The following is a 23,444-nucleotide window of genomic DNA, read 5'->3' as shown; positions in this document are numbered from 1 at the left end:
GCAGAAAGGGTGAGGGCCACACTCAGGGGGCCACAACTATAAAGAAGAGGGAGAACGTGTGTGGGGGAGACCTACACACAAAGCGACACGAATACCACAGAGTAGAGTAGTTTAGGCTTTTGTTGTGTACTCTCCAGAGATCTCTGTATTTTAATTTGCTTTAATAAAAGGTCAAACGACATAAAACTGGTGATGTTTCTGTTGCATCAAGGAACACGCTGTGCTAGGTAGGAGGAGAACAAAACCCAACACGTTTCACAGTAGTACTATTTTATTGCAATGTTTACTGAGTAGGTCTGGTTACGTAAATTGTAACTAGAATAAGTAGACGCGTCAATCTCCGGTCCTGCAAAGATTACTTCTGACAGACTTGGATCTAATATTCTGATGTTATTGAAGAACGTGGTTCGGCTTTCAGGTGTGATTGGCCAGCAAACTCGCCTGACCTATAAACCCCATAGAGAATCTGTGTGGTATTGTCAAGAGGAAGATGAGAGACACCAGACCCAACAACGCAGACGAGCCGAAGGCTGTGATCAAAGCAACCTGGGCTTCCATAACACCTCAGCAGTGCTACAGACATCACCTCCCTGCCACGCCACATTGATGCAGTATTTCATGCAAAAGGAGCCCTGACCAAGTATTGAGGCCATTTACTGTACGTACTTTTCAGTAGGCCAACATTTATGAATTAAAATTTGTTTTCAGTTGGTCCAGGAATTTCCCTCTGGGATCAATAAAGTATCTATCTTATATAATATTCTAATTTTCTGAGATAATGACTTTTGGGTTTTCATTGACTGTAAGCCATAAACAACATTAACAGAAATAAACACTTGAAATGAATCTACATAATATATGCGTTTCAGTTTATGTATTGAATAATTGAAATAAATTAACTTTTTTGCTGATATTCCAATTTATTGAGATGCACCTGTATATGGTACCTGCAACATTTCGTTTAGTTGTGATGCATGACCGCCATCTAGTGGTCAAGTCAGGTAGTGGAACATCATTTGCGCTTCTGCACTTCCGTTATCAAGTTCCCGTTGACCGACTCTGTATGTTGCTTCCAGTAGCATCGGAAATAGTACTGCTTATGAACTCCACTTGTACACATAGTAATACATTCAACCAATAATCTTTCTGTAGGAATCTTTAAATCAAAAACTTTAGTCAAGGACAATTCAAACACTGAATCATTCCTTTATTTGTCACTTACAATACAGCACATACATCCTTCAGCTAAGGATATAAAACAAACTTTAATGTCCTTACATCATAAAGAGAAACAATCCGAACATCCTTAAATGTAGCTACACTTAAACATGATTAATACATCTACCATAGTTTCACTCAAGAGGACTTTGTTGTTTGTTTACCATTTAAAATGTATTTTACACATCTGCACCATGGGTTCGTCGCCATTTGGTCAAGTATAAATGAGAAAGGGAGGTGGGGGTAGGTGGGGGCCTTGCGCAAGTCAGCGCTGCGTGGGCAACGCCTACCACACCACCTGTTCACAAGCCTTTGCCTTTGAGAAAATGAGACAAAATTAGTTTGTCACGCTTTTAAATTTGCAGTACATGCATCGGAAAACCTCACATTAATACCCCATAATGGTTCACCGTCAACACTGGTTTTTTTTTTTTTTTTTCTTCTTTCAGGATAGACAACGGGATTTGCATCTGATGTTCCTCTCGGCTCCCTTAAGCCACAAGGGATGGTTCACTTCTCCAGGCTGAAGCTTTAAAAGGGGAAGCATCTCCAGGCTGAAGCGGCCTGCTCAAAGGAGCACACGAGCACCCTGCCCCTTTAAAGTGCCTCTGGATTAGACAAAGGCTTGAGTCGTATAGCAAAGATCAGTAAACCTCTTAGAAAAATAGATCTGCGAGTTCATAGTGGTGTTCGTAGAACATGTTAGAGCATATCTAGAACATTGAGTGTTTTGCAAGAGATATTATAAATAGCTTAATATACAAACCTTCCTATAATAAGAAATAGCAGGAGGAGAAAGGGAAATTTTACAAATCGCCAGTACATTTTTTAGCATGCTTTATATTCCAAACATGTCAACACAGCTTCTGTTATCCCATAGACTCATTCTCAGAGGTCCCAAGGACAGCCTGCATGACCCCTGGCTTGAAAAGAGGGTCCTGGGTCTTGGAGGGAGAGAGGGCTACATCTGAAGATGTGCAAAGCAGTACGCCAATATAGTGTATGCACACCGATAGTGTGTTGGGCCCATTGAGACAGCGATGTCTGCCACAGCTTGGAGTGGTGGGGAAACAGAAACGGCATTCAGCAATACGCACACACACAGAACACACAGTCTCGATGGGGAAGGGGGGGTGAATACAATGTTAAATACGAGCATCACTGCGCAAAGGCTGGACTAGAGCCGTGTTCACAAAGTTTTGCTGCAGAAAGCAAGACGTCGTCTTGATCAGACCCGTCCTTCCCAACAGGAGAGGAACTTCTACACCTACAAATGACCGAGTGGCACCAACACTCGCGTGTAGGAAGGGGAAGCAGGTGAATTTGTTGAATCGGAAGGTTTTCTTGCTCCGATATTCACAGTGATCGCTTGCCAGACGGAACACAAGTTGTTGCCAGGGCCTGTGTTGTGTGCGTATCTGGGGGGGGTAATCGATGTCTCGCCAAATGCTCGAAAAATGGGGCGGGTGGAAGTGGCCCGTTACGTACAAGCCGGCGAGATCGGTCATGCTCCAAATGCTGACCATGTGATCTCGGACGAAGGCTGAAAGGAAGGACAGTAACAAAGAGGACAAAAGCGTGGAACAGGCCTTAATAACTCAACACGCGCACACGCACCCCTGACCCATATAATGGTCTCCAGGGGTTCAAACGACCTCATGCACACAAAACCCCCCCCACCCAATCTGCCCAGCAGAGAGCACATGTACACAGGAAGGCAAGGGGGCAAGAGAGAGAGAGAGACAGACAAAACAAACAAAAAAGCAAACAAAAAGATACAAAAACATTGCACCGGCAGTCCTCGGAGTCAGGAAAGCTGTGTGCCTTCCACACACAGGGAACTGCTCACAGAAGAGGGAAAAAAAATATTTCACAAAAGATCCAGCGAAGGTCTCTGAAGGACACGTCTTTTAGAAGCCTGCGCGTTCCCTAAGGTTCAGTGCGCAAGAGAGACCCCCCCCCCCCCCCCCCCCCCCCACACGCCCCCCTCGATCAGCACGGAACTGCCGTGTTACGCCGGCCGTCGGTCAAAAGCTCATCGGTCTTGAAGGTTACCATCCTTGAAGGTTACCAACGTAGGCCCTCAGAGTCAACGGCCGTTAGATCTTTGCCGCGAGATCGGACGTCACTGGCCATAATGTCTCAACGTTTTCTCTGCCTCCGGTTTGGGAAGGGCCCCCGAGTCCGGCCCGCGGGCCCCCGGTGCTGAAGCCTCAGGCGTACTGTGCGGCCAGCTCCTGACCTATGAACCGACGGAGGCGCTCCAGGTACTGGCTGTAGAGCTCGATGTCGTTGTGGCCGGCGCCCTCCACCCACAGCGGCTCCACCGCCTTGGGGCAGCGCTCGAACAGCGCCAGGCCGTGCGAGAAGTCGATCACCTCGTCCTCCGTGCCGTGAATGATCAGAACGGGCGACGTGATCTTGGAGACCTTCTCGATGCTGAGAGAGAGAGAGAGAGAGAGAGAGAGAGAGAGAGAGAGAGAGAGAGAGAGAGAGTGTAAACTGTAAACAGCACCGACCCCGGGGCCCACAGCAGACAGAGCCGTTAACTCACTTGGGGAAGGCGTCGAAGCAGTAGGTCTTCTTGGTGTCGGGGAAGGCCACCCTCATGCCCGAGGTGAGGGGAGAGTGGAGAACCACCGCAGCACACTCGTAGCGCGAGGCCAGGTCCACCGTGGGCACCGTGCCAATGCTCTGCCCATACAGGATGATGTTCTCAGGGCTGATGCCATACCTGCAGACGAATAAAAGGAGGACAGAAATCCATTACAAGGCTTGAAGACAAAAACCAAATAAACATCCCACCGACTGTTAGCTAATGGGTTCTACTCTGGCTTTGCCATGGAAATGGTGATGGGCTTCATAGGGATCGTAGGTCGACCTCTTGAGCGTAATGTAGCAACGTCATTTCTCAACCACAATTTTTGTCCTATATTCAAGTTAAGAAACTAATAAATATATATAAGGATATATAAAGGGATCTGCAATCTATGGAAGGCCATAGAAGACAGAAGAGCTTCATATTGGCTCTTCATCCTGCATGTTCCGGAAGTGCGGGGGGTGTTCCGCTTACCTGGTGCGAAGTGCGTTCCAGGCAGCGTCTATGTCGGCGTAGAGGTTCTTCTCAGAAGGCTTCCCCGTGCTGGCCCCGTAGCCGGAGTAGTCGTAGGAGAAGATGTTGCAGTTGATGCGCGTCCCCAGGCCGATGTAGAAGCTGCTCATCTGACCAAGGTCCACCGCGTTGCCGTGAGAGAACAGCACGGTAAACCTGCAGGGACGGACATCGGGGACGAAAGCCTCAATGAGTGTGGACGCCATGCAGCTAGGAACAGTAATGATCAATATGGAAAAACAAAGATTATTACTGTTCTCCATGAAATATGAGGGTTTTTGGTTTATGTTTATGTGATGTGGCTGACAACGTGCCTCCTAACTGTGTTCTACAACAATCTGATCACATCCTCACTGGGTCACACGCAAACAACACGAATAAAAGCCGCACTCTACCTCGCCGTGGGCGCGCAGTGGATGTACATGCACCCCACTTTGTTCCCGCGACTAGAGCGAGTGAGGAAGACCTCGGTCCCGTCCAGCTCCCGCTGGGAGTACTGGAACTCGGCTCGCTCCGACAGATACAGCTTCCACCTGGCCTCTCCGCCTCTGTCGCCGAACCCCGCGGCCGCGGCCCCGCGCAGCCGGGAGCGCAGACTCGAGGCCCCCGTGGTGGAGGTAACGGCCGGGGTGGAGTCCAGGTCCGGCAGCAGGGTGTACGTCGGCTCCGGGGGCAGGAAGGCCAGCTTGGCCGCGATCCGGCTCGGACACGGAGGGCAGCAGAACAGGCCGCACAGCTCGCCGACGGACAAGCCGTTCATCTTGGGCCGCCGAGACGAGCGCCACCTGGAAGAGACTGTGAGGGGGGGGAGAGGCTTCATACGGGCCCCGGGTGGAGGGCAGATCCAGCCTAGCTCATTAGCAAGGCTACGTTAGCTAGCTAGCTATATGACTGTTGCTAATGCTAATGGCTCGCGACCTAGAATGGCTGAAGTTGCTGGTTAGCATGGCTAAAGGCTAGCTTAGCATTAGCATTAGCCGTCCTGACACATCAAGAATTACACCACCACTCACCAACAAACTAGTTGGAGCTCCGGTCGGGCCCCCCGGATGCCTACACATGCGAAGACACTAAACTCTCTTCCGGATGTACGAGGCGCGTCCCTAAAATCATCTTTGAACGAATGCGCCGTGAGAAACCGCACAGCTCCGGTGAGCGACTCGCTGTTTTGCTACCCGTGGATGAGAATGTAGTAAAAAAACGGTGAAGTCTGACGCGTCGCTGCAGAGAAAAGCGAAAATCACATATTCCACAATAAAAGTCATCCGACGCGTCCAATGTGACCCGGAGAGGTGAAAGACGTCGTGCACGTCTTTCGTGAAATGGCATAATAAATTATGTGTTCAATTCTAATCAAGTTGTTGAACTAATATACAGGGCGACAAAAAAAATAACGGAAATAGCAATGGAAAATAAATGAAAACTAAATGAGCTCTGCAGAGTTCAAATAATTAGTGCCTAAAACAAGTGCCATCTTTTTTAAAGAAATCGAATTAAATGGGCAAACAAAGATTAACACAATGCGTGACAGAGAAAGACCTCAGTATTAATAGTTTGAAACTTATTTTATAGACCTAAGGTAATTTTAGATTAATTTAATAGATTCATGATTAAATGGGTAAATGCATTACTGATTGTATCTATATCAGTATTGTATATACTTCTATAACTACTTTATTCACTGGAGTCCAACATTGCTGGAGCACAACTGTTTGACTTCAAAGTCAGTTGACAACAATCTGTGTAAACATTTTGACTTCTTTTACGTGTAACTTTGTTTTAACCAAGCTTGTGTGTTGTCATAACTTTAATATACATTTCTTTTTTACATTTTTGACAAGATTATAGCAGAATCAAATTGGTGTTTTTGAAAAGTTTTACGTTCTGTCCAAAACTGTGCCCTATTCACTCCTCTCCTAGATGAAATAGACCACTATTAAGGGGAACAAAATTTGTCAGATATGTGAACAATTTTGCCACATCAGGTTTGCCGCATAAACAACACGTCATGTCACAGTCCACTATAACACGTCTGACAACATGCCAGGCAGATTAAGCCTGTCATGTCTTCTTTGATCTCTAATGTAATGTAAGCAATCAGTTGACATGCTAGCTTGTAAAAATATTGTTTTAATGATTTGATCTGAAAGCTATACAATCTAGTTGACCATAAACTCAAAATATGTGACTACAGAAAGAACCTTAAAAAATGAAAGCATTTCTGAATATATTTTCAATTAATCTGCTACTTACATTTGGAACAGGTATTCCACACTATGATTTCAGACACCACTACAAGATGGCAGGATAGTGAATAGAGCTTGCAACATGTTTCTGGGTTTATTCACAACCATAGTCATGCACTAGCTTTGATTTTTACTATGCAACATTCAATTCATTGTGTGTGTACCATAGCCCCCTAGTCGTGCGCACCACAGCCCCCTAGTAATCACTAGTGTGTGTGTGTGTGTGTGTGTGTGTGTGTGTGTGTGTGTGTGTGTGTGTGTGTGTGTGTGTGTGCGCGCGCGTTCTAACCGCACAGATGGATAAATGTGGAGGACAAATTTCGATTGAGGTGAAAATCATAACTGACAAAATATGGCACATTTCATGTGTTTGGAAGACTTATTTGATCACCAATGTATAACTTTTTTAAATCAAAAATTGTTATTCTATGGTCACTTTTAACACAAATGTTTAAATGCCTAAACAGATGCTTATTAAATACATTTTTATGCTTTGACTGCTGTATAAATAAATTCCTTATTTTTTTAATTTAAAAAAATACAGTTTACAACTGTATTATTTTTGTAATTTCTTCACCTTTCCGTAGAACAATTATATGTTAATAGTTAGACTAGAATGTTTGCACTATAACTGACATGATTAGCAAACATATGCTATTTAAACAGCTAGTTTACCATAGTCACAAACACTTAGCCCGCACCTGTTTCTGCTCATTATGGTGTTTACACATCTCATTCCGTCACAAAGCAATGGGTGTGATTTTCCTCAATGTAATGACTCATATGTAATAATAATGTATAACTATTTATTATCACGTCAGTGAAACGCTTTAATGGTAAGGAAGGAGCTAGCAGGTGGGCTTTATGGACTACAATACCCAGAGTACACTGCCGTTTTATTGACGAACTGAACACAGCAAAAACCGTCGTTCGGTCTGCCGAATCGGCCAACTGAGAAGAGGCACTCAACAAATGTAGTTGTTTACTCAAATTTCTCCTTAGAGCAAGTTGCTTTAAACTTTGTTTAGGGTTTTGAAATTTGTTAGAATTTTAAAATTTTTAATCTAACGTTACTTAACACATAAAAAGGCGGCGTGTGCTAGTTTGTGAAGACAAATCGTCGCGAAGTGGGATTGTTTAGCTAGCTGCTGTGTGGCTAAGCTTTCGCTACGACAACAAATCGCTAGCTCGCGAGCCCACACATTTCGTAACTGACCTTTTTTTGTTATCCGAGCGGACGAGGGAACGAAACGTATATAATGTCAGACAGTTAAACGTTTATTATAGTGTTGTTAATCGTGTGGGTTTTTTTAAAAGGGTATTTAGACGTCGAATTTAGCTTGCTGGCAACTCCAAACAAACAAAAGACGTTTTTTTGGTGTGTGTGTGCGCGTGCGTGTGCGCGTGAGTGTGTAGCTAGCGGGCTAACGCACAAAGCCAGCTAGCCAAAGGAGCTAGCTTAGCTCGAGTTAGCCACACGCTATTATTATTTTATTTTATTTTTACACGTTCGTTTGACCGTGAGGTCCTCTCGGAAAAAATGGCCCAGCACGGCAACTCCCACGTAGCGAGCTCGCAGAAGGCGCTGATGCTGGAGATGAAGAGTCTCCAGGAGGAGCCGGTGGAAGGCTTCAAGATCACGCTGGTGGACGAGGCGGACCTGTACAACTGGGAAGTGGCCATCTTCGGACCCCCCGAATACGCTGTACGAGGGGGGTTACTTCAAGGTTCGTGCCAGATTAAACATCGCGATCATTATACGCTTATTCGCCAAAGGTACGATTCAGCCGTTGGCCATTTCGCCAGCTATATTTAGCAGGAAGCAACCCTTCGCTTTGACCTATATTTAGTCTGATGTAGCCTAACGTTAGCTAGCTGGATAAATAGGTACAGCTACATGGCTGTGCACACAGTGTGAACCCCTTGGCGAGTTAAAGTGCCACCCTTACTGTACCTCCTTACAGTATATTGAAAACCCAGAATGTTTCACCTTTTTTTAAAAATACACCAACATCTTGACTAACAAGCTCGGACGACTGGATGTGACCGTGCCGAGTTGTTTGGCCTTTTAGAAATGTGATCTTGGTCACTCAGGAGTGTGTTGGTGGAGTAGATGGCACGCTACTTCGCCAGTCACTTTGTTTTGTTTCTTTGTTCCTGCTCTCCATCAACAAAGCATCCGTATGGTAACAAACAGTGGTGTTAGATGTCCCTGGCATTATGTATCTCGGTGTATGCGCCTTTCTGTAGCATACACTGTTAAAAATGTAAGATGGAACGACCCTTAATTTTTTTTATTGACTATCCTAAGGACTAAGATTATTGCTTTTTAAAAAACTGTGAGAAACCTAATGGTATTCTGACCAGTTTCATCTAGTAAACATTTGAAACACAATCACAATATAATAACCCCCTGTAAAGAAGTTACTTTAAAACATGTGTCCATGAAGTAGGAAGATTGTGTTGGATGGATCTGTGTTGTAGTGGCTTTTGTGTTCTGGTTTCACTGTTGCTTTTATAATGTGATGATGAATAAGTGTATACAGAGGAGATGTGGGTGGAATTGATCAAAGTTTCAGTTCTCTCAATCCAAGCAATAGGCACGAGGACCCTAAAGAATATGTTCATTGTTTCACTTCTGCTTTACCAACTGAGATATAATTACCAGAGCTACATCTGGCGAGATTCTACGGTAAATTAATTGATCTACTTCAAGTAGGCCTGAGGATTATGATCGCAGAAGCGATTAGATTGTAACGAACAGATTATTTTTTTTTTTTTCAAAACTAGGTCACGCAGATGAAAGTTTGCTTCCCGTCTTTTGTTTATACTGGTCGAGCTCCATGGGTTTGGCAGATACCGTGTCGTCATGGCTCTCTGTGCCTGGCTCCGCGGCCTTGTTCAGACATGAAGAGTGACGGTGAACAGAGAGCGAGGGCCGCTCCCCCCTCTCTGCGTGTGCCGGCGTACTGGGCCCCCGGGGCACCGCGGGAGGATCCAGTAGTGCTACTTCCACTGTTCACAAGACTCATCTTAACACAATCTGACGGACGCCTCAACAACCAGACGGTGGAATCTCCGCTTTGACACGGACGTCTGTGTTTGTTTTAAGGGTTCCGTGCAAGTGCTTTAGACAAAGTAATTCTTAACACATTTAAAGACTGTAAAACCTGTTTTCATTGGTGCTCGTATATCTCCACTAATTGACCTATATTCCGTGCATTACTCGATATTAGCACTTTTTTTTTTTTTGAAAGACTAGTCTACGGCTGTGTGTAATTCTTACATAATGACAGATTAGCCTAGTTGTCTTGGGGCCTAAATTCGTGGCAACATTGATTAGCCCATTTCCTTATTTTAGAAGCCATAGCTGATTGGCCTTTGTTTAATATTAGTGTGGCCCACACCTCCCCCCACCCCCCCCCCCCCCCCCCCCCCCCATCGCTTGATTGGCTCATTTGCCATGTTTCCCTTAGTTAGTTGGAACATGCCTCCGGTCTAATCATCAGCAGCTTACCCCCCACGTCCCCCCACCACCTCCGCTGGTGAGTGGGTGTCCTCCCCCAGGCAGCTCTTCTGCTGCTGACGAGTCCCGACGCTTTGCCCCCGCTGGGCTCGTTAATGGATTCGAAACAGTTCTTGAACCTCACAGGGGCGTCGAGCTGGGTTGTCGGTCAACACGTAGCAAAAAAAAAAATTAGTCTCGATTACAGGTTGCGTTCCCGATCCGTTTAGTTCTGCGGCTCACTTGTTTGTCCTGGGCTGAACGGTGAACTTGGGCTGTTTCTTTTGGCCCCAGGCACGCATCAAGTTCCCCGTGGATTACCCATACTCCCCTCCTGCCTTCAGGTTCCTCACCAAGATGTGGCACCCCAACATCTATGAGGTAAGCGGACGTCTTTGTCTTCTCACCCGGCCATGAGTAAGAGGCAGCTGCTGTTGTAACCACGCCTGTGAAATATGGACCGTATGCGCAAGTGTATTGTCCTCGACAGCAACATCTAGACGCGTTTGGTCAAAACGCCTACAGAACACACTTCCTGAGATTGGTCAAAGTGCTCCAAGTATATAATGTGTTGCAGTGCTCATTTGCATATTGTAGCCTTCTGCAATATCAGTATTCTAAGAGCCAGTGTTGCAGTAAGGATTAGCAACTATAAATGATCCAGCCCTAATAATATGAAGTTACATTTATATAGTGCCTTTTAATATGCACACTGTCACTTTCCAATGATTAGAACTGCCAGTTTTACATTCTGTCACACACCGGTGGGTGTGATTAATAACCAGTAATCCCCATACCCAGATGGGGTAAGTAACAAACTGTTAAATAATATGAATTAGAAGCTTATTTCAGTCTTCGTTGTTAATCACAAGTTGTTTATGTGGAGTTTCATAAATATTAGACAGTTTAATGTAGGGTTGGGGGGGGGGGGTCTTGGCATTTCTGGGCGTCTAACGGCGAAGGCCTGGTGATGGAATGGCGGCGCATTCCTCCGCGAACGCTCTTCCTGTCGCTTCTCCGTTAAAGTCCCCTCGCAGCGGAGGGCCGGACGAGGAGGGAGCCGTCACAATAATCTAAACAACAGGCAGAGGCGGTTGAACAGCCCCCCCCCCCAGTGTCCCATGCTGGCGTGAGACCTCCGCGTCATGTTCCGATGTCCACGTGTAATTGGTGTTTCTTGCGCGGGGGACGTAGCCGGGTCGTCCGAGGAGCGCGAGATGCTTTACTCCGCTCACAAAGGCCAAGACGGAGCAGAACTTCTGAATGAATGCGGCTTGCCCTTTTGTGCGTCCTGCAGAACGGGGACGTGTGCATCTCCATCCTTCACCCCCCCGTGGACGACCCCCAGAGTGGAGAGCTCCCCTCAGAGAGATGGAACCCCACGCAGAACGTCAGGTGAAGAAATGGTCTCGTTTGACATAACTTTGTGCCATCACCAGCAGAGCTGATCGTGCTTCTGTCCGTGTTCATAGCTAACCCCCAAATCATGCTCAGTCTATAGGGGTAGAATAGAATGCTGTGTTTGTTCTGTGAGAGGATGTATCTAACGAGTCTTTCCTGTCCTAGATGTTTTGTGTGTGCGCGCGCGCGTTTTCATTCCAGGCTTTGTGTTACTTGCATTGTGTTACTGTTTTTTATATAGAGTTTCACATGTCTTAGCGTTTCGGAGGAAGGGCTCATATTCTCTTGCATATTCCATTTGTTGTGTGTGCACGTGCTCGCGCATTTTTAAAGAGCACCTGTCACAAAAGTAACGAGCACTGGGCGTTTCTGACCCACATGAGGAACCAGCTAAATGACCTCAGCTCTGGTTTCCTAGTAGTCTTCCCCGTCAGCCATCTTTTGCTTTCATTTCAAATCACAAATTCTTTCTGGTAATGTTGCTTGGTATATGTGTTTTCAGGACTATCCTCCTGAGTGTCATCTCGTTGCTGAATGAACCGAACACCTTCTCCCCTGCTAACGTGGACGCCTCGGTCATGTACCGCAAGTGGAGGGACAGTAAAGGAAAAGATCGGGAATACGCAGAGATCATTCGGTTAGACTTTTTTTCGCTCTCTTACCTTTTTGCTTTTCAGCCACAGCTTTTCTGAAGTTTCTATGTAATCAGTACGTTTTTGGCCCGATTCACTCATCTGTTAAGCGATACAGAACAATTAGATGACATTAATGGAGATTAGGCAGAGACACTCTATTTGATTAAGATAATGGCCATGCTGACACTGGGTTATCTAACATTCATTAAAGATGTCTTCCCAGAATAAATGAAGCTGTGAACCCAGCAGTCTGTAAGCTAATTCCCTGCATTTAGTCGGAGATCCTTTTGTGATTCGTGATGTGATTAAAAGTACTAGTCTTACAAAGAAACCTAAAATAAGTACCAAGAATGAGTGGTATACACTGCTCCACTACAACATTTAAAACTTTAGTCAGATCAAGTTGGTCTGCTGAAATGGTTGAACATGGCTGCCCTCTTGTGGTCAGAAGTCTGAATCACTGCCATCTCGTGACTATATACTGCGTCATGTTGAAACTGAGGCCGGCATTTATCTCCGGACTGGGAGAGCTTGCTATACCCGATTTCCTGATGGCTTCATTTCTTTGCCTGTTGAGGCACGATGATGAGTAAAGCCCTAAACGTGGCAGGAGAAGGCCTAGAAAGCCATTACAGGTGTCTGAAGTAAGTGTGTGTGTGTGTGTGTGTGTGTGTGTTACAGGAAGCAGGTTCTAGCCACCAAAGCAGAGGCCGAGCGGGATGGCGTGAAGGTGCCCACCACGCTGGCCGAGTACTGTGTCCGCACGCGTGCGCCCGCCACCGACGAGGGCTCCGACCTGTTCTATGATGATTACTACGACGACGAGGACTTGGAGGACGATAACGACGAGGACTGTTGCTATGACGAAGACGACTCAGGAAACGAGGAATCGTGACGCAGACGCCACCCGCCACCTTCGCCCTCTTCATCAACGTCATCGTCATCGTCGTCTTCACTTGAAAAGCTGTCGCATGCACCTTCTATTCACTCACTTGCTGTTTTTCTTTGAAAGAACTAGAAATTCTCATTTTAAGGTTCATGTTCTTTTGGTTTTATTTTTTTAAATGGAAAATCAAAGCTTTCTGTTCTCACTCTTGGTTGTTTTGGGCTCTCAAACTCTCACTGAATATTTTTCCTTCCCCCCCTCCCCTAAAGTTTTCCTTCAGGCTAACATTTTCCTTTTTTGTGCTATAAAAAATCCATGCAACTCTGTCGGGTGAAAGATGGAGCGGTTGACTATGTAATAGTGAGTTTTTGACTGAGTGGGCTCTCTCGCCGTTTTGCATGTTTCTTTGGTCATGCCTACTCCATCATTAGTGTCTTGTTATGTTTTGTGTTCGTCTCTTAATCCACAGGTTTCCCTGACACTTTTTTTCTTCACATTTGCAAGTCTGACCAGTTCAGCAATAAAATAAATGCATTTTTGCCTGTGCTCCAGGTTAAGAGTTCTGAATTGCCCTTTGCCCCCCTCCCCTCCCCAAAAGGGCTGGTTTCCTGAACCTAGATTAAGCCTAGTCTTATACTAAATCGTAGTGCCAATGGTGACTTTACCACTGGATTTGCTTTTTACTATAGTTTTAGGTTAATCGGGGGAAGCTGGCCGTCAAGTGCTTCTGTCATTTCTCTGACGCACCTGATTCAGCTCATCACCTCTTTGCATAAGCTGTTGTGGGCGGGGCAGTGGGGCGGGTCCGCTGGGGAGAGGCGTGGCGGCCGGCTCGCCCGGATCGCCCCAGCAGGCATCGTCCGCCCACAGACGGTCTGAGCCGACGGTTTTTGTGTGTAGAAGCAGTTGCTTCACGCACAAATACTTGGCAGAGTTATGGATGTTGAAGGGACGTTTAATCTTTTGTTTTCATGAATAGGTCTACAGAGTGTGTGTGTGTGTGTGTCTGTGTGTGGGTGGGTGGGGAGGGGGGGTGGTTTTACCCTGCGGACACTCAAGGACTGAACACCCCTATCAGTTTGTGAAATTCCACATGTTCAGCTGATGGTGTGTATGCTTCATGTTATTTTAATCACATACTGCTTTATGTCCTGAGACCAGAGCCAGAGTGGCTAATCGGGAGATTCGGGAGGATTCCCGATGGGCCGGCTCATGTCAATCTCTAGTTTGGGCCGATTGGGAGGGAAAAATAATTTTGGGCCGGATTTGGGCATGAAACTCCCGGGCTGAAAAAGTGTCCCACTCCGGCCCTGCCTGAGACAGAATGTATCCTATCAAGTAAGCATGGGATCCTTGCAAAGACTTCTGGGAAAAAGGGTGTTCACTGGTTGTTGTCTTATTCCATTGAGCTAAGAGTTGTTTTTGCAATGCCAACATTGTATCGTCCTCTCGTATGGATTTATTTTCATCAACTTCTAGATTTTTATTCATAGTTTTGTTCCCCATGACTGTGGAAACAATTCCTTTGTTTTGGGCTGTGTGGGTCATTCTGGATCGAGGGTAATTCTGGACTGTGTGGGTAATTCTGGACTCATGGTCGTGTTTGGGTTTTGAAAATGTTTTTTTTTCTTCACTCAGTAAAATGACGGCAGCTTTGGCATCCAACCCTTCAGCTTGTTTCAAGCCTTTGAGCATCTGTAGAGCGGAGAGGGCTTTTCACTACATCAGCATTGAGCATTTGAATTATTTAAATGTGAGCTCCTTTTTGAGTGACTCAGGATAAACCAAACAAAGGGGGGGGCGGTGTGTCGCAACAACTAAAATACCCACAAACAGCAATTGAAGCAGTCTTTGAGTTCTGTTTTCGAAGACGGTTTACAACCTCAAGTCTCGATGCTGATATGCACATGTGGGTATGTGGCTGATCATTTTACTGACCTGGATGTATTTTTATGGTTTGTTGGCATATTTAAAACTAAAAAAAATAAAAATGTTTATTAGAATAGCTCAAGGTCTCATTCCTTAAGCTGTTTATGCCTGTAGTATAGCGACTAGCTTTCATTACATTAGCTTTTCGTAAACTATTGTCCAAATATTTTATGTATATACAATTTTACACACACAGCAATGACGATATTGCATATACTGGTTGCTCACTAGTGTGGGCTAGACTACGATTTGTGATGTTTTTGATCTTAAGTTTTTCTTACAACTGTGGGTAAGGGATTCTTATTCTGGTGTACGGGACGGGGGGGGGGGGGGGGGGGGGGGGGGGGTGATACCTTAGCTTGTTCATCTGTACAAGCCAAATGCTTCTTATGTTCCAGGCGGTGAAACCAGTTTATAGTCAAATCAATAGATGTTTAAATCATATTCATCCCATGAGGTTCTAAAGTTCGGAGAGTGTGGATCAGTTATTTTTCCTTAAGCTTCCTAGCTTCTTTACTGCTTAGTGAGTGTCCATTATCTGCAAAAAGGAAAAAAAAACACCTTGCTACTGGAACCGATGAAATGTTCACTTTGTTTCTCTTCTACATGACTACATCTTTTGCAAGCGACCGAATACTTATTTAATGCATTCCATCTAACGTTAGTAAACTGGTTTCCCGTCCGTGCCCTTTGTGCAGCTGCTGACACAGCAGTTTTCTCTCCATGTACTCACCAACAAAGGTTAAATTTCACTGTCCAAGATCCAAACCTCCATGAATACATCCAAACAGTGGCCCCCATGAGCTGATCAGATAATGACACCATAGAAGCACAGGAGGTCCCATGACAGGACAACCCCCCTACATGGAATATACCACTGGCAAAGAACAGGGGTGGAATATACCACTGACACACAACAGGGGTGGCTGATCTAAGACTAGGTCAGTCAAAGCAGAGGTGTATCACACTAGACAAAAACCCAAGATGGAGACTGCAATGGAGCCTATAAGGCATTCCAGCACATAGAAGAAAGATGCTGGCAGCAAATTGAACGCATGACAACATATGGAGAGAGACAACCCCATGGTAGAGAACACGTACAACATACCAGCTGGACACCCAATTCCAAATGGGAGGAGCCACAGAGAAGTGGAGGCTGAGGTCATGTAGGAAGGAAGCAGTGGTGAACCAGTCAGATACCAGACATTGTGATGTCATAATAGCAGTGAGAAACAGTGGCAGTTGCATGCGATGGAAATATATGAAGAAAAGTTTGAAAAATACCAGGGACTGACAGAAGAAACAAAATGTATAAGATTAACACAAAGGAAGGTTGTCCTGGTGATAGGCACACTGGGGTGTGACCCATGAGTTCGAGAGGTGACTCAGATCACAACTGGGTTACTCTTGAATAGTTTAACTTCTTAAGGTGCACATTTACTTCCCAACTTCTACATACAGTATGAAGCAAACCAATACTATCAATTACGTAAAACATTGTAACAGTAGGGAACAAAGGGGCAGTCATGGCCTGGTGGTTAGGGAACTGGTCTTGTGACCGGAGGGTCGTGGGTTCGATTCCCAGACATGAGGCCATGACTGAGGTGCCCTTGAGCAAGGCACCTAACCCCAACTGCTCCCCGGGCGCCGGGCTAGGGCTGCCCACTGCTCTGGGCACGTGTGATCCACAGCCCCCTAGTAATCACTAGTGTGTGTGTGTGTGTGTGTGTGTTCTGACTGCACAGATGGGTTAAAAGCGGAGGACAAATTTCAATTGGGGTGTAAAAATCACAATTGACAAAATATGGCACATTTACATTTGCACATTTACAATGAGGAACAGGACAACATGTGAACTAACGCTACACCGTCCTGTCTTCTGGACATTTCTTCTTGGAAGTACAAGATAATGGTTGCACAGGACACGGACTAACCAACGCTAGCATTCAATCAAGGCCGTTAGCAGCCGTGGCGTTTTTTAGCCACGCTAGCTGTACTAGCTGTTCCAGCGCTGGGCTGAAGGGAAGATGGGGAGCTGTCCTTTGGAAATTACCCTCCTTCAATTCCTGGCCATTTTCTGCCTGGTTACCACCACTTTTCCGTGGGTCTGGGATGGCACATTATAAATAAAGAATACAAAATATATCAAAACTAAATCTCTCAAGTACACAAATGTGAATACTATGCAGGCCCTAAGGCACAACCCAGTAGTTTTTAGCATATTCCATTGCTATTTCTATAGCTATAAATTAAAATATGCAAATCACTGGTCACAGTAAAAATACCTGACAAACCTTTGTGTGTAAATATGCGAAAGTGCCCAACTGCTCAACACAGCTGCTCTGTTTCCTTAATCTAAATATCAGTGCCTATGCACTTGCACAGGGCTCTCAAGTCTCACGCATTGAGCGTGTGACACAAGCATTTGACCGTCTTCACACGCTCACACGCCACACCTCCGATTTCACACGGCGAGAAAAAAAATCTAGTTTATTTACCTCCGATCCATATCTATGTCGCCCTCCACTGGCGATCGATCGCAATATACAACGTATACAAACCCCCCCACCCCACCCCCCCGTCAACAACTCTCACACTCTGGCATGAATCCAAAACTTGAGAGCCCTGCACTTGCATGTGATATAAAAGTGGAACTCGGTACTCGAATTCAGTAGCTGGGCCTGGACATGCTTACTCCGACACCAGAACAGGCCTGGAACAACATGATAATGAGCGAAATAACTTTGAAAACGACGACAGTACATTCACTGTGCCCTGTATTGATGAGTCCCCTTGGGACGGCGACTTCCCCCGTCTGCTTCGACGGGCTACGAGGCACCCCGTCTGCATACGCGTCCTCAGCGGCGATCACTTTGAGATACCCAGCCACGCCTTTGTGTGCTCGTACACCACGTAGCTGATGCTGACGGCCAGAATGACTTTCATGGAGTTGGGAAGAATGCCGCGGTACAGGCCGAGGAAGCCCTCCATCGCCACGATGCTCTGGAGTAGCGACCGCGCGGAGGCGCGTTCTGAGGTGTCCAGGGTCGCTGAACGACAGCAAAAAGGAACGTCACCGTTTGCACGAGGCAAGTGGAAAAAAAAAACACACACAGAACAGTAAGAACACACCAGCGACGGAAAATCCTTGCACCTGCTCAAAAAAACGAATATTAAGCATTAAAACCCGTCTCGTCATCTAACCACATTAAGATGTTCCGTATTCATTTTTCCACACCCTAAGGCTTGTGCTTGACCAAAGTGTATTTTCAGGGTTTGCCATTTGCAGCGTAAGTCAAGTCTGGGACAAGGAGCTGTGTGTATGCGGGCTTAGCCCCACCCTCGTGCGCCTGCAACCCCATTCGCTAGCACCCTGTTCCTTTCTGCCAAGCACCACATCTCGAAATGCCTCCAAAAGGACACAAGCCTCTGTACTCTCTCCACACCACACACACACACACACACACACACACACACACACACACACACACACACACACACACACACACACACACACACACACACACACACACACACACACACACACACACAAAATACACCCCTCCCCAGCCCTGCAGGGACAGATTCCTCCTACATTATTCATTCAAGAGGAGCAGTCTGGATTTTGTGGCTTGGTGAAACAGCCATAGGGGGGCCCACCTTGTGCCTGCATGCGTGTGCACACCAACGCCAAGGGGTAGCTGTCCAGCTGGCCGCATGTGCTGGAGACGGTCCCGCAACACAGCAGGACCAGGACGCCGGGGTTGGCCGTGTCGCAGGCATACTGCGACAGCCAGGCATTCTTCAGACTCTGGGGGGTGGGGTTTGAGGGAGGAAAGAGAGGGGGGGAATGATCGTAAGCTCTGGGAAAAAAATGGGGCTGCATTTTGTGTAACGATAAAAGAGAAAAAGTATCCCTTTATTTTAATTTTATTTTGTCTGATAAACTTTATGTCTCAGATTAGATTAGAATCCCTTGTGCTGTGTAACATTATCTTTTAGGTTATGCAGTAGCTATTGATCCATTTTGAGTCTTTATCTGTAACAATTTCGAAAGATGTCAGATAAGGTTAGGCATAATACAATACAAAAATGTTGCTGTTATCCAAAACATTCCCAACAGGCCTTTTCATTTTCTGGAAGCTGTCAGCTTTGTTCTTTTGTTGAATCATACTGGAAATGTCTTCTTAAAAAACAATAAAAAACAAGCACAACGTACTAATTATACCTAATTATTAGTGTCTAGATTAGGTTGAACTAATTGTGTCATTTCTTACTTACGGTCAACCTCACTGAAATGGGAACCTGTTAATGTGCCGGGATGAGAAATACAAGCTTGCAGGTGTTCATGACACTTCACAGTGATGGCACCCTATTGGCCAGACAATGTTTGGTCAGCCGCCCAATCACAAGACTTCTAATCTCAAAATCATCGGGATCATTCAAACAACCCAGGCACCGTGTATTGCTGTTGCTATGAACATACCTCAGACTTATAACTTAGAATATTTGTCAGACATTATTAACTAAAAGAACCTACATGTGCTTGTATGTCTCCCTAGGAATTGAACCCCCAATGTTTGGGTCACTAGAACCCTGCTTAAACTGCTTTAACTGGTGAGATACAGCAGTACCGGTCCGTGTCTACGCACCTCATAGACAGCGAGGTCGATTCCGGCGTAAGGGACGATGCCCAGCATGTTGGGTATGTAACCTTTATAGAAAGCCCTCATGCCCTCCCTGTTCAGGATGGAGTGGGCACAGTCGGCCATTCCGGACTATTGGCCAGTGCTTCTCAGTCATCCTGGTCTTCATTACCTGGAGGGGAGAGAGAGAGAGAGAGAATCATTTATACAATGAGCACTTTGGTCAGGGATGTTCACAGTCCTCCAAGGTACTGTTACAATAGGACACGATCATTTAAAGAAGTTTGCTACAGTTCGATAAAAGAGATCAGTCCTAATGGCCTGGAAACAAGGCCTGAATCTCCCCTGCACTCCTCCAAGTCGTTAAATCTGCAAGGATTAATCCTTGGAAGAGGAAGGATGTGCACCGGATCAATGGACATTTGTAAACCGGACGTGTGGTGCCCTCACCTCCATGGGATAGATGGCGGTCTGCGCGGTGGCCCCGGCTAAAGAGCCGGCCATGAATCTCTGGGCGGTCTCTACTTTATCGCCCTCCGACGACAAGCGCTTCTTATACTGGACAGGAAACAGGATCGGAGGTTTATTCTCAAGCGGTCAAGATCATTAACACGGTGGCTCAAGCTACTTAGCGCAAGGTGAGTTTCACTGAAAGAAGAACAGAAAGATCCAATATAAAGACTCCCTGTTAGTTAAGAGCTCGTGGTGCCTTTGGGATGCGGAGAGTAATATCACATCATTACATTATAATATCATTATCATTGCATAATAATATCATTGCATAGTACATTAGTATTGATTTGTGTTCTACGAGACTTCACGATGATGAAGTAGCCAATGTGTTCAACAAGTCCCTCTCTGAATTGAGGAACCTTGGATTAGAGGTTCCAGGACATCCTAACCTGTTCATAAGCCATGAATTTGATAGCGGTCTCTGGGACAATATTTTGCACGTTGAGCCCGTTGCCTCTCCGCAGGGACGTCACGCCTCCTTCTCTTAGCATCTGTTTGAAACCTCCCACAAGGCTGATTGGTTTCGACCTCGAAGAGTGAACCTACAGCACAACAAACAAGGATAAACGTCACGTTTGAAACCCCTTAAGCCAAGACGAGATTCACGGTAATACAACGAGAAAACTAGAGACTAAAAATGGACACCCTGAGGTTGTAACACTGAAACGGCATAATAACAATGAACTTAAACTCCATAAGAGGCTATTTAACACTGGATATAAAAGTGGACATAAAAACTTTTATTCTGTCCAGAGGGGCGGTGCCTGTTCGAGAAACCGCCCCTGCTGTCGCCCCTGCGACCAGCTGCTTCCACCAACCTCCAGAGGTCTTCTCCTCAGCTGTGAACTCGTCAGGAACGGCAAGACTGTCGCCAATGTCCAGCTGCTAAGTTGGAGAGTCATAAATTACAATGCTAACAGGAAGGCTAACAGGAAGGCTAGCAGGACGATTGTGACAATTTTCTAATCCTAATATTAAGAGTGCAGAGGGGAGAAAGATCCTATCACGGCACCCAAACCAAATCCCCAAAAGCCACGCAGGACTACCTGTGAACTCTGAACCTTCCCTGCATTCTTTCTGACGAAGACATAAACTGAAAGATGCTCCATTTTTGGTGATGTTTGACACAAAGATGCTATGTGCACACCACTGTACAACAACATATTCAGGGATTTAGGAAAGTTTAGCCTTGTGAGTTTAATGTTATTGAACCTTTTCATTCAACCGCTTTATATACAATTTTAAATTCGTGGAAGATGTAAATGTGTTGTACTGGGTTTAATTATACAGTGCTAATAACAGTAAATGGTACTAACTAACTAACTAAATGGTAAACTAACTATTAGTCTGAGTAACTACATTTTTGCCTTTTAAAAACTTAAAAGTTCTTAAAATTTCACCCTAGGAGGAGGGAAACCACTTCACCTGTCTTGTTAGATTGATGGATTTTATTATTTATGCTTTTCAAATTTTTATATAAATAAGCATTCCTACGCTTCATAAGATGTAGTCAGGGATGCCAATACACTCCCAACACTCACTACTTCAGTACTAAGCCCTTTTGAAAGTGATGAGTCTAGACTTGAGTTCTACATTAGTCCACCTTGATGGAAGATAGGTGACAACAGCGAGGTAACAGACCTCATCAACACCCGGACTTGAGTGGTGGCCATGACGGCACAGAGATCCATCATTACAGTCTTGACTCTCTTTCGCCTCCTCGCCTCTCATAATCATTTGTTTCCAAATTTGCATCTGTCCTTCGCTGCACATTAACGTGAACATTACCTGTAGGCTAAGGGCTGTTACAGTCAAATCCATTTTCATTGTTAACCTCTGGATTAGCTACTACGCACTTCAGCTACTTCTTTAATGAACGTGGGTTTGGTCATGATTTGCTCCAACTAGAGTCAGGCGTAGGTTGTATTAAACACTTTTGTAACTTAACACTATAAACACTTTGGAAGGTTACAGTGTACACTGGAACAGCAACTGACCGAGGAGTGCTTCCAGTATCGAATGATCTCTTCCAGGTCACTGGCAGGGTTAAACAGGAAGTGCTCCCTCCACTCGTTCCAGTCCACAGTCATGGTGCCGTCACTGTCAATGCTGCAAAACACGCTCAAATGACACACTGAATAAGGAAGAGAAATTATCCTTAAGCATCTATTACTCCACCGAGAGAAGACCTAGTATGTAAGCCCTGCACGTGAGTCCTGCACGTGAGTCCTGCACGTGAACCCTGCACGTGAATCCTGCATACTGATGTGTTTCTGCATACTGATGTGTTTTGGTAACAACACTGAATGTTGCACATTTGTACAGTTATAATGCGTCAGAAGGCATCATGGCAAGTTGTGACTTTATGAGGGCCATTAAGAAAGGGGGGTGTCTTTTAAAGAAAAGAAAAGTGAATCTTGTTACATTGTAATTGAATCCTGCTAGTAATCACCATATTTTTAAAATGTAATAGTAATCTAATTACTATTTTTTTTCTGTAACAGAATGAAGTTACATTTTTTTGGTATCATTTAAGTAACCCTGTAATATACATTCAGCTTCTGTATGGCCAGACTGACCACAGGTGACTTCAGTGGATGTTTTGTATTCTTGGTATAAACTATAAGCAGCACAGAGTTTTTCAGTAATGCAAAAAATCCATAGAATCATAAAATAAGTACACCTCTCCTGTTGGTATTACGAAACTATACATCAACCGTGATGAGAACCAACCTCGATCTTCTGTGCAGTTTCTGTTGATATGACCATTCCCAGTTCAGCAAGGGACCGTTTGATCTCACGGGCATCTAGACATACTTACAGCAGACAGGGAGACACACGTTAGCGTCAAACCGAATACAGTACAGTAGTCCAGTACGCACTGGTACTACGATTATGCTGCGTGACATGACAGGTTAGTTATGGATGCCAAAACATATCGTATCAAGTCGTTTCACGCAAGTCTCCGCTATCTCTGGAAATGAAGTATATTACGCTTACATTTCATTAAATTACACCGAACGCCGACAACGCACTTTGCTGTTTCTGCTTCACAGTGCCAGATACCGGCTGAAACAGGCGCTACCTGGGCTGCTCCGGTACGGGATATACCCACGGCTATGAGACCCGCTCCAAGCTCCGCCACCTCAACCTTTCCGTCGTTATTAGTGTCGAGTTTTCTAAATAGTTCTGTAGCTTTTCTTACTCTGCGCGTCCCAACACCAGCACTCGGTCAAGATGAAGTCTCTCACAAGCGGATGCATCCTCTCTTTGATTTTACCAAGGGATGCAACGATTTTGCAAGGCCTGACCGGGTCTAAAGAGATTATGTTGCATGAATTCACAAAGCTACA

General features: G+C 45.4%; 2 protein-coding genes and 1 pseudogene across 3 annotated transcripts; 1 reads left to right on the top strand and 2 right to left on the bottom strand.

Annotated features, from left to right (window-relative positions):
• Positions 1-1,637: 1,637 nt before the first annotated feature.
• On the bottom strand, positions 1,638-5,543 carry abhd17aa (abhydrolase domain containing 17A, depalmitoylase a). The gene is made up of 5 exons (XM_076981461.1): positions 5,344-5,543; positions 4,726-5,125; positions 4,292-4,486; positions 3,773-3,952; positions 1,638-3,657 (listed from the first exon to the last, which is right to left on the bottom strand). The coding sequence occupies exons 2-5, from the start codon at positions 5,088-5,090 to the stop codon at positions 3,432-3,434; spliced, it is 966 nt and encodes a 321-aa protein (XP_076837576.1). The 5' UTR covers positions 5,091-5,125; positions 5,344-5,543; the 3' UTR covers positions 1,638-3,431.
• A 1,909-nt stretch (positions 5,544-7,452) lies between these two features.
• Positions 7,453-15,008, top strand: cdc34b (cell division cycle 34 homolog (S. cerevisiae) b). Its single transcript, XM_076981097.1, is given in 6 exon segments — positions 7,453-8,266; positions 8,268-8,303; positions 10,376-10,462; positions 11,379-11,476; positions 11,985-12,119; positions 12,799-15,008. Coding segments are annotated over 6 exon segments (720 nt in total). The 5' UTR covers positions 7,453-8,116; the 3' UTR covers positions 13,013-15,008.
• Positions 15,009-15,279: 271 nt separating this feature from the next.
• Positions 15,280-23,354, bottom strand: LOC143482739 (mitochondrial adenyl nucleotide antiporter SLC25A24-like; annotated as a pseudogene). Its single transcript, XR_013122287.1, has 10 exons — positions 23,092-23,354; positions 22,825-22,907; positions 22,775-22,779; positions 22,089-22,200; positions 20,803-20,976; positions 20,481-20,633; positions 20,029-20,136; positions 19,585-19,750; positions 18,593-18,743; positions 15,280-17,982 (listed from the first exon to the last, which is right to left on the bottom strand). The product of XR_013122287.1 is annotated as a mitochondrial adenyl nucleotide antiporter SLC25A24-like (transcript).
• Between the last annotated feature and the right edge of the window lie 90 nt (positions 23,355-23,444).

This window comes from Brachyhypopomus gauderio, chromosome 19 (assembly GCF_052324685.1).
Source record: "Brachyhypopomus gauderio isolate BG-103 chromosome 19, BGAUD_0.2, whole genome shotgun sequence".
NCBI lineage: Eukaryota > Metazoa > Chordata > Actinopteri > Gymnotiformes > Hypopomidae > Brachyhypopomus > Brachyhypopomus gauderio.
This window is presented reverse-complemented; position numbering and strand designations above follow the sequence as displayed.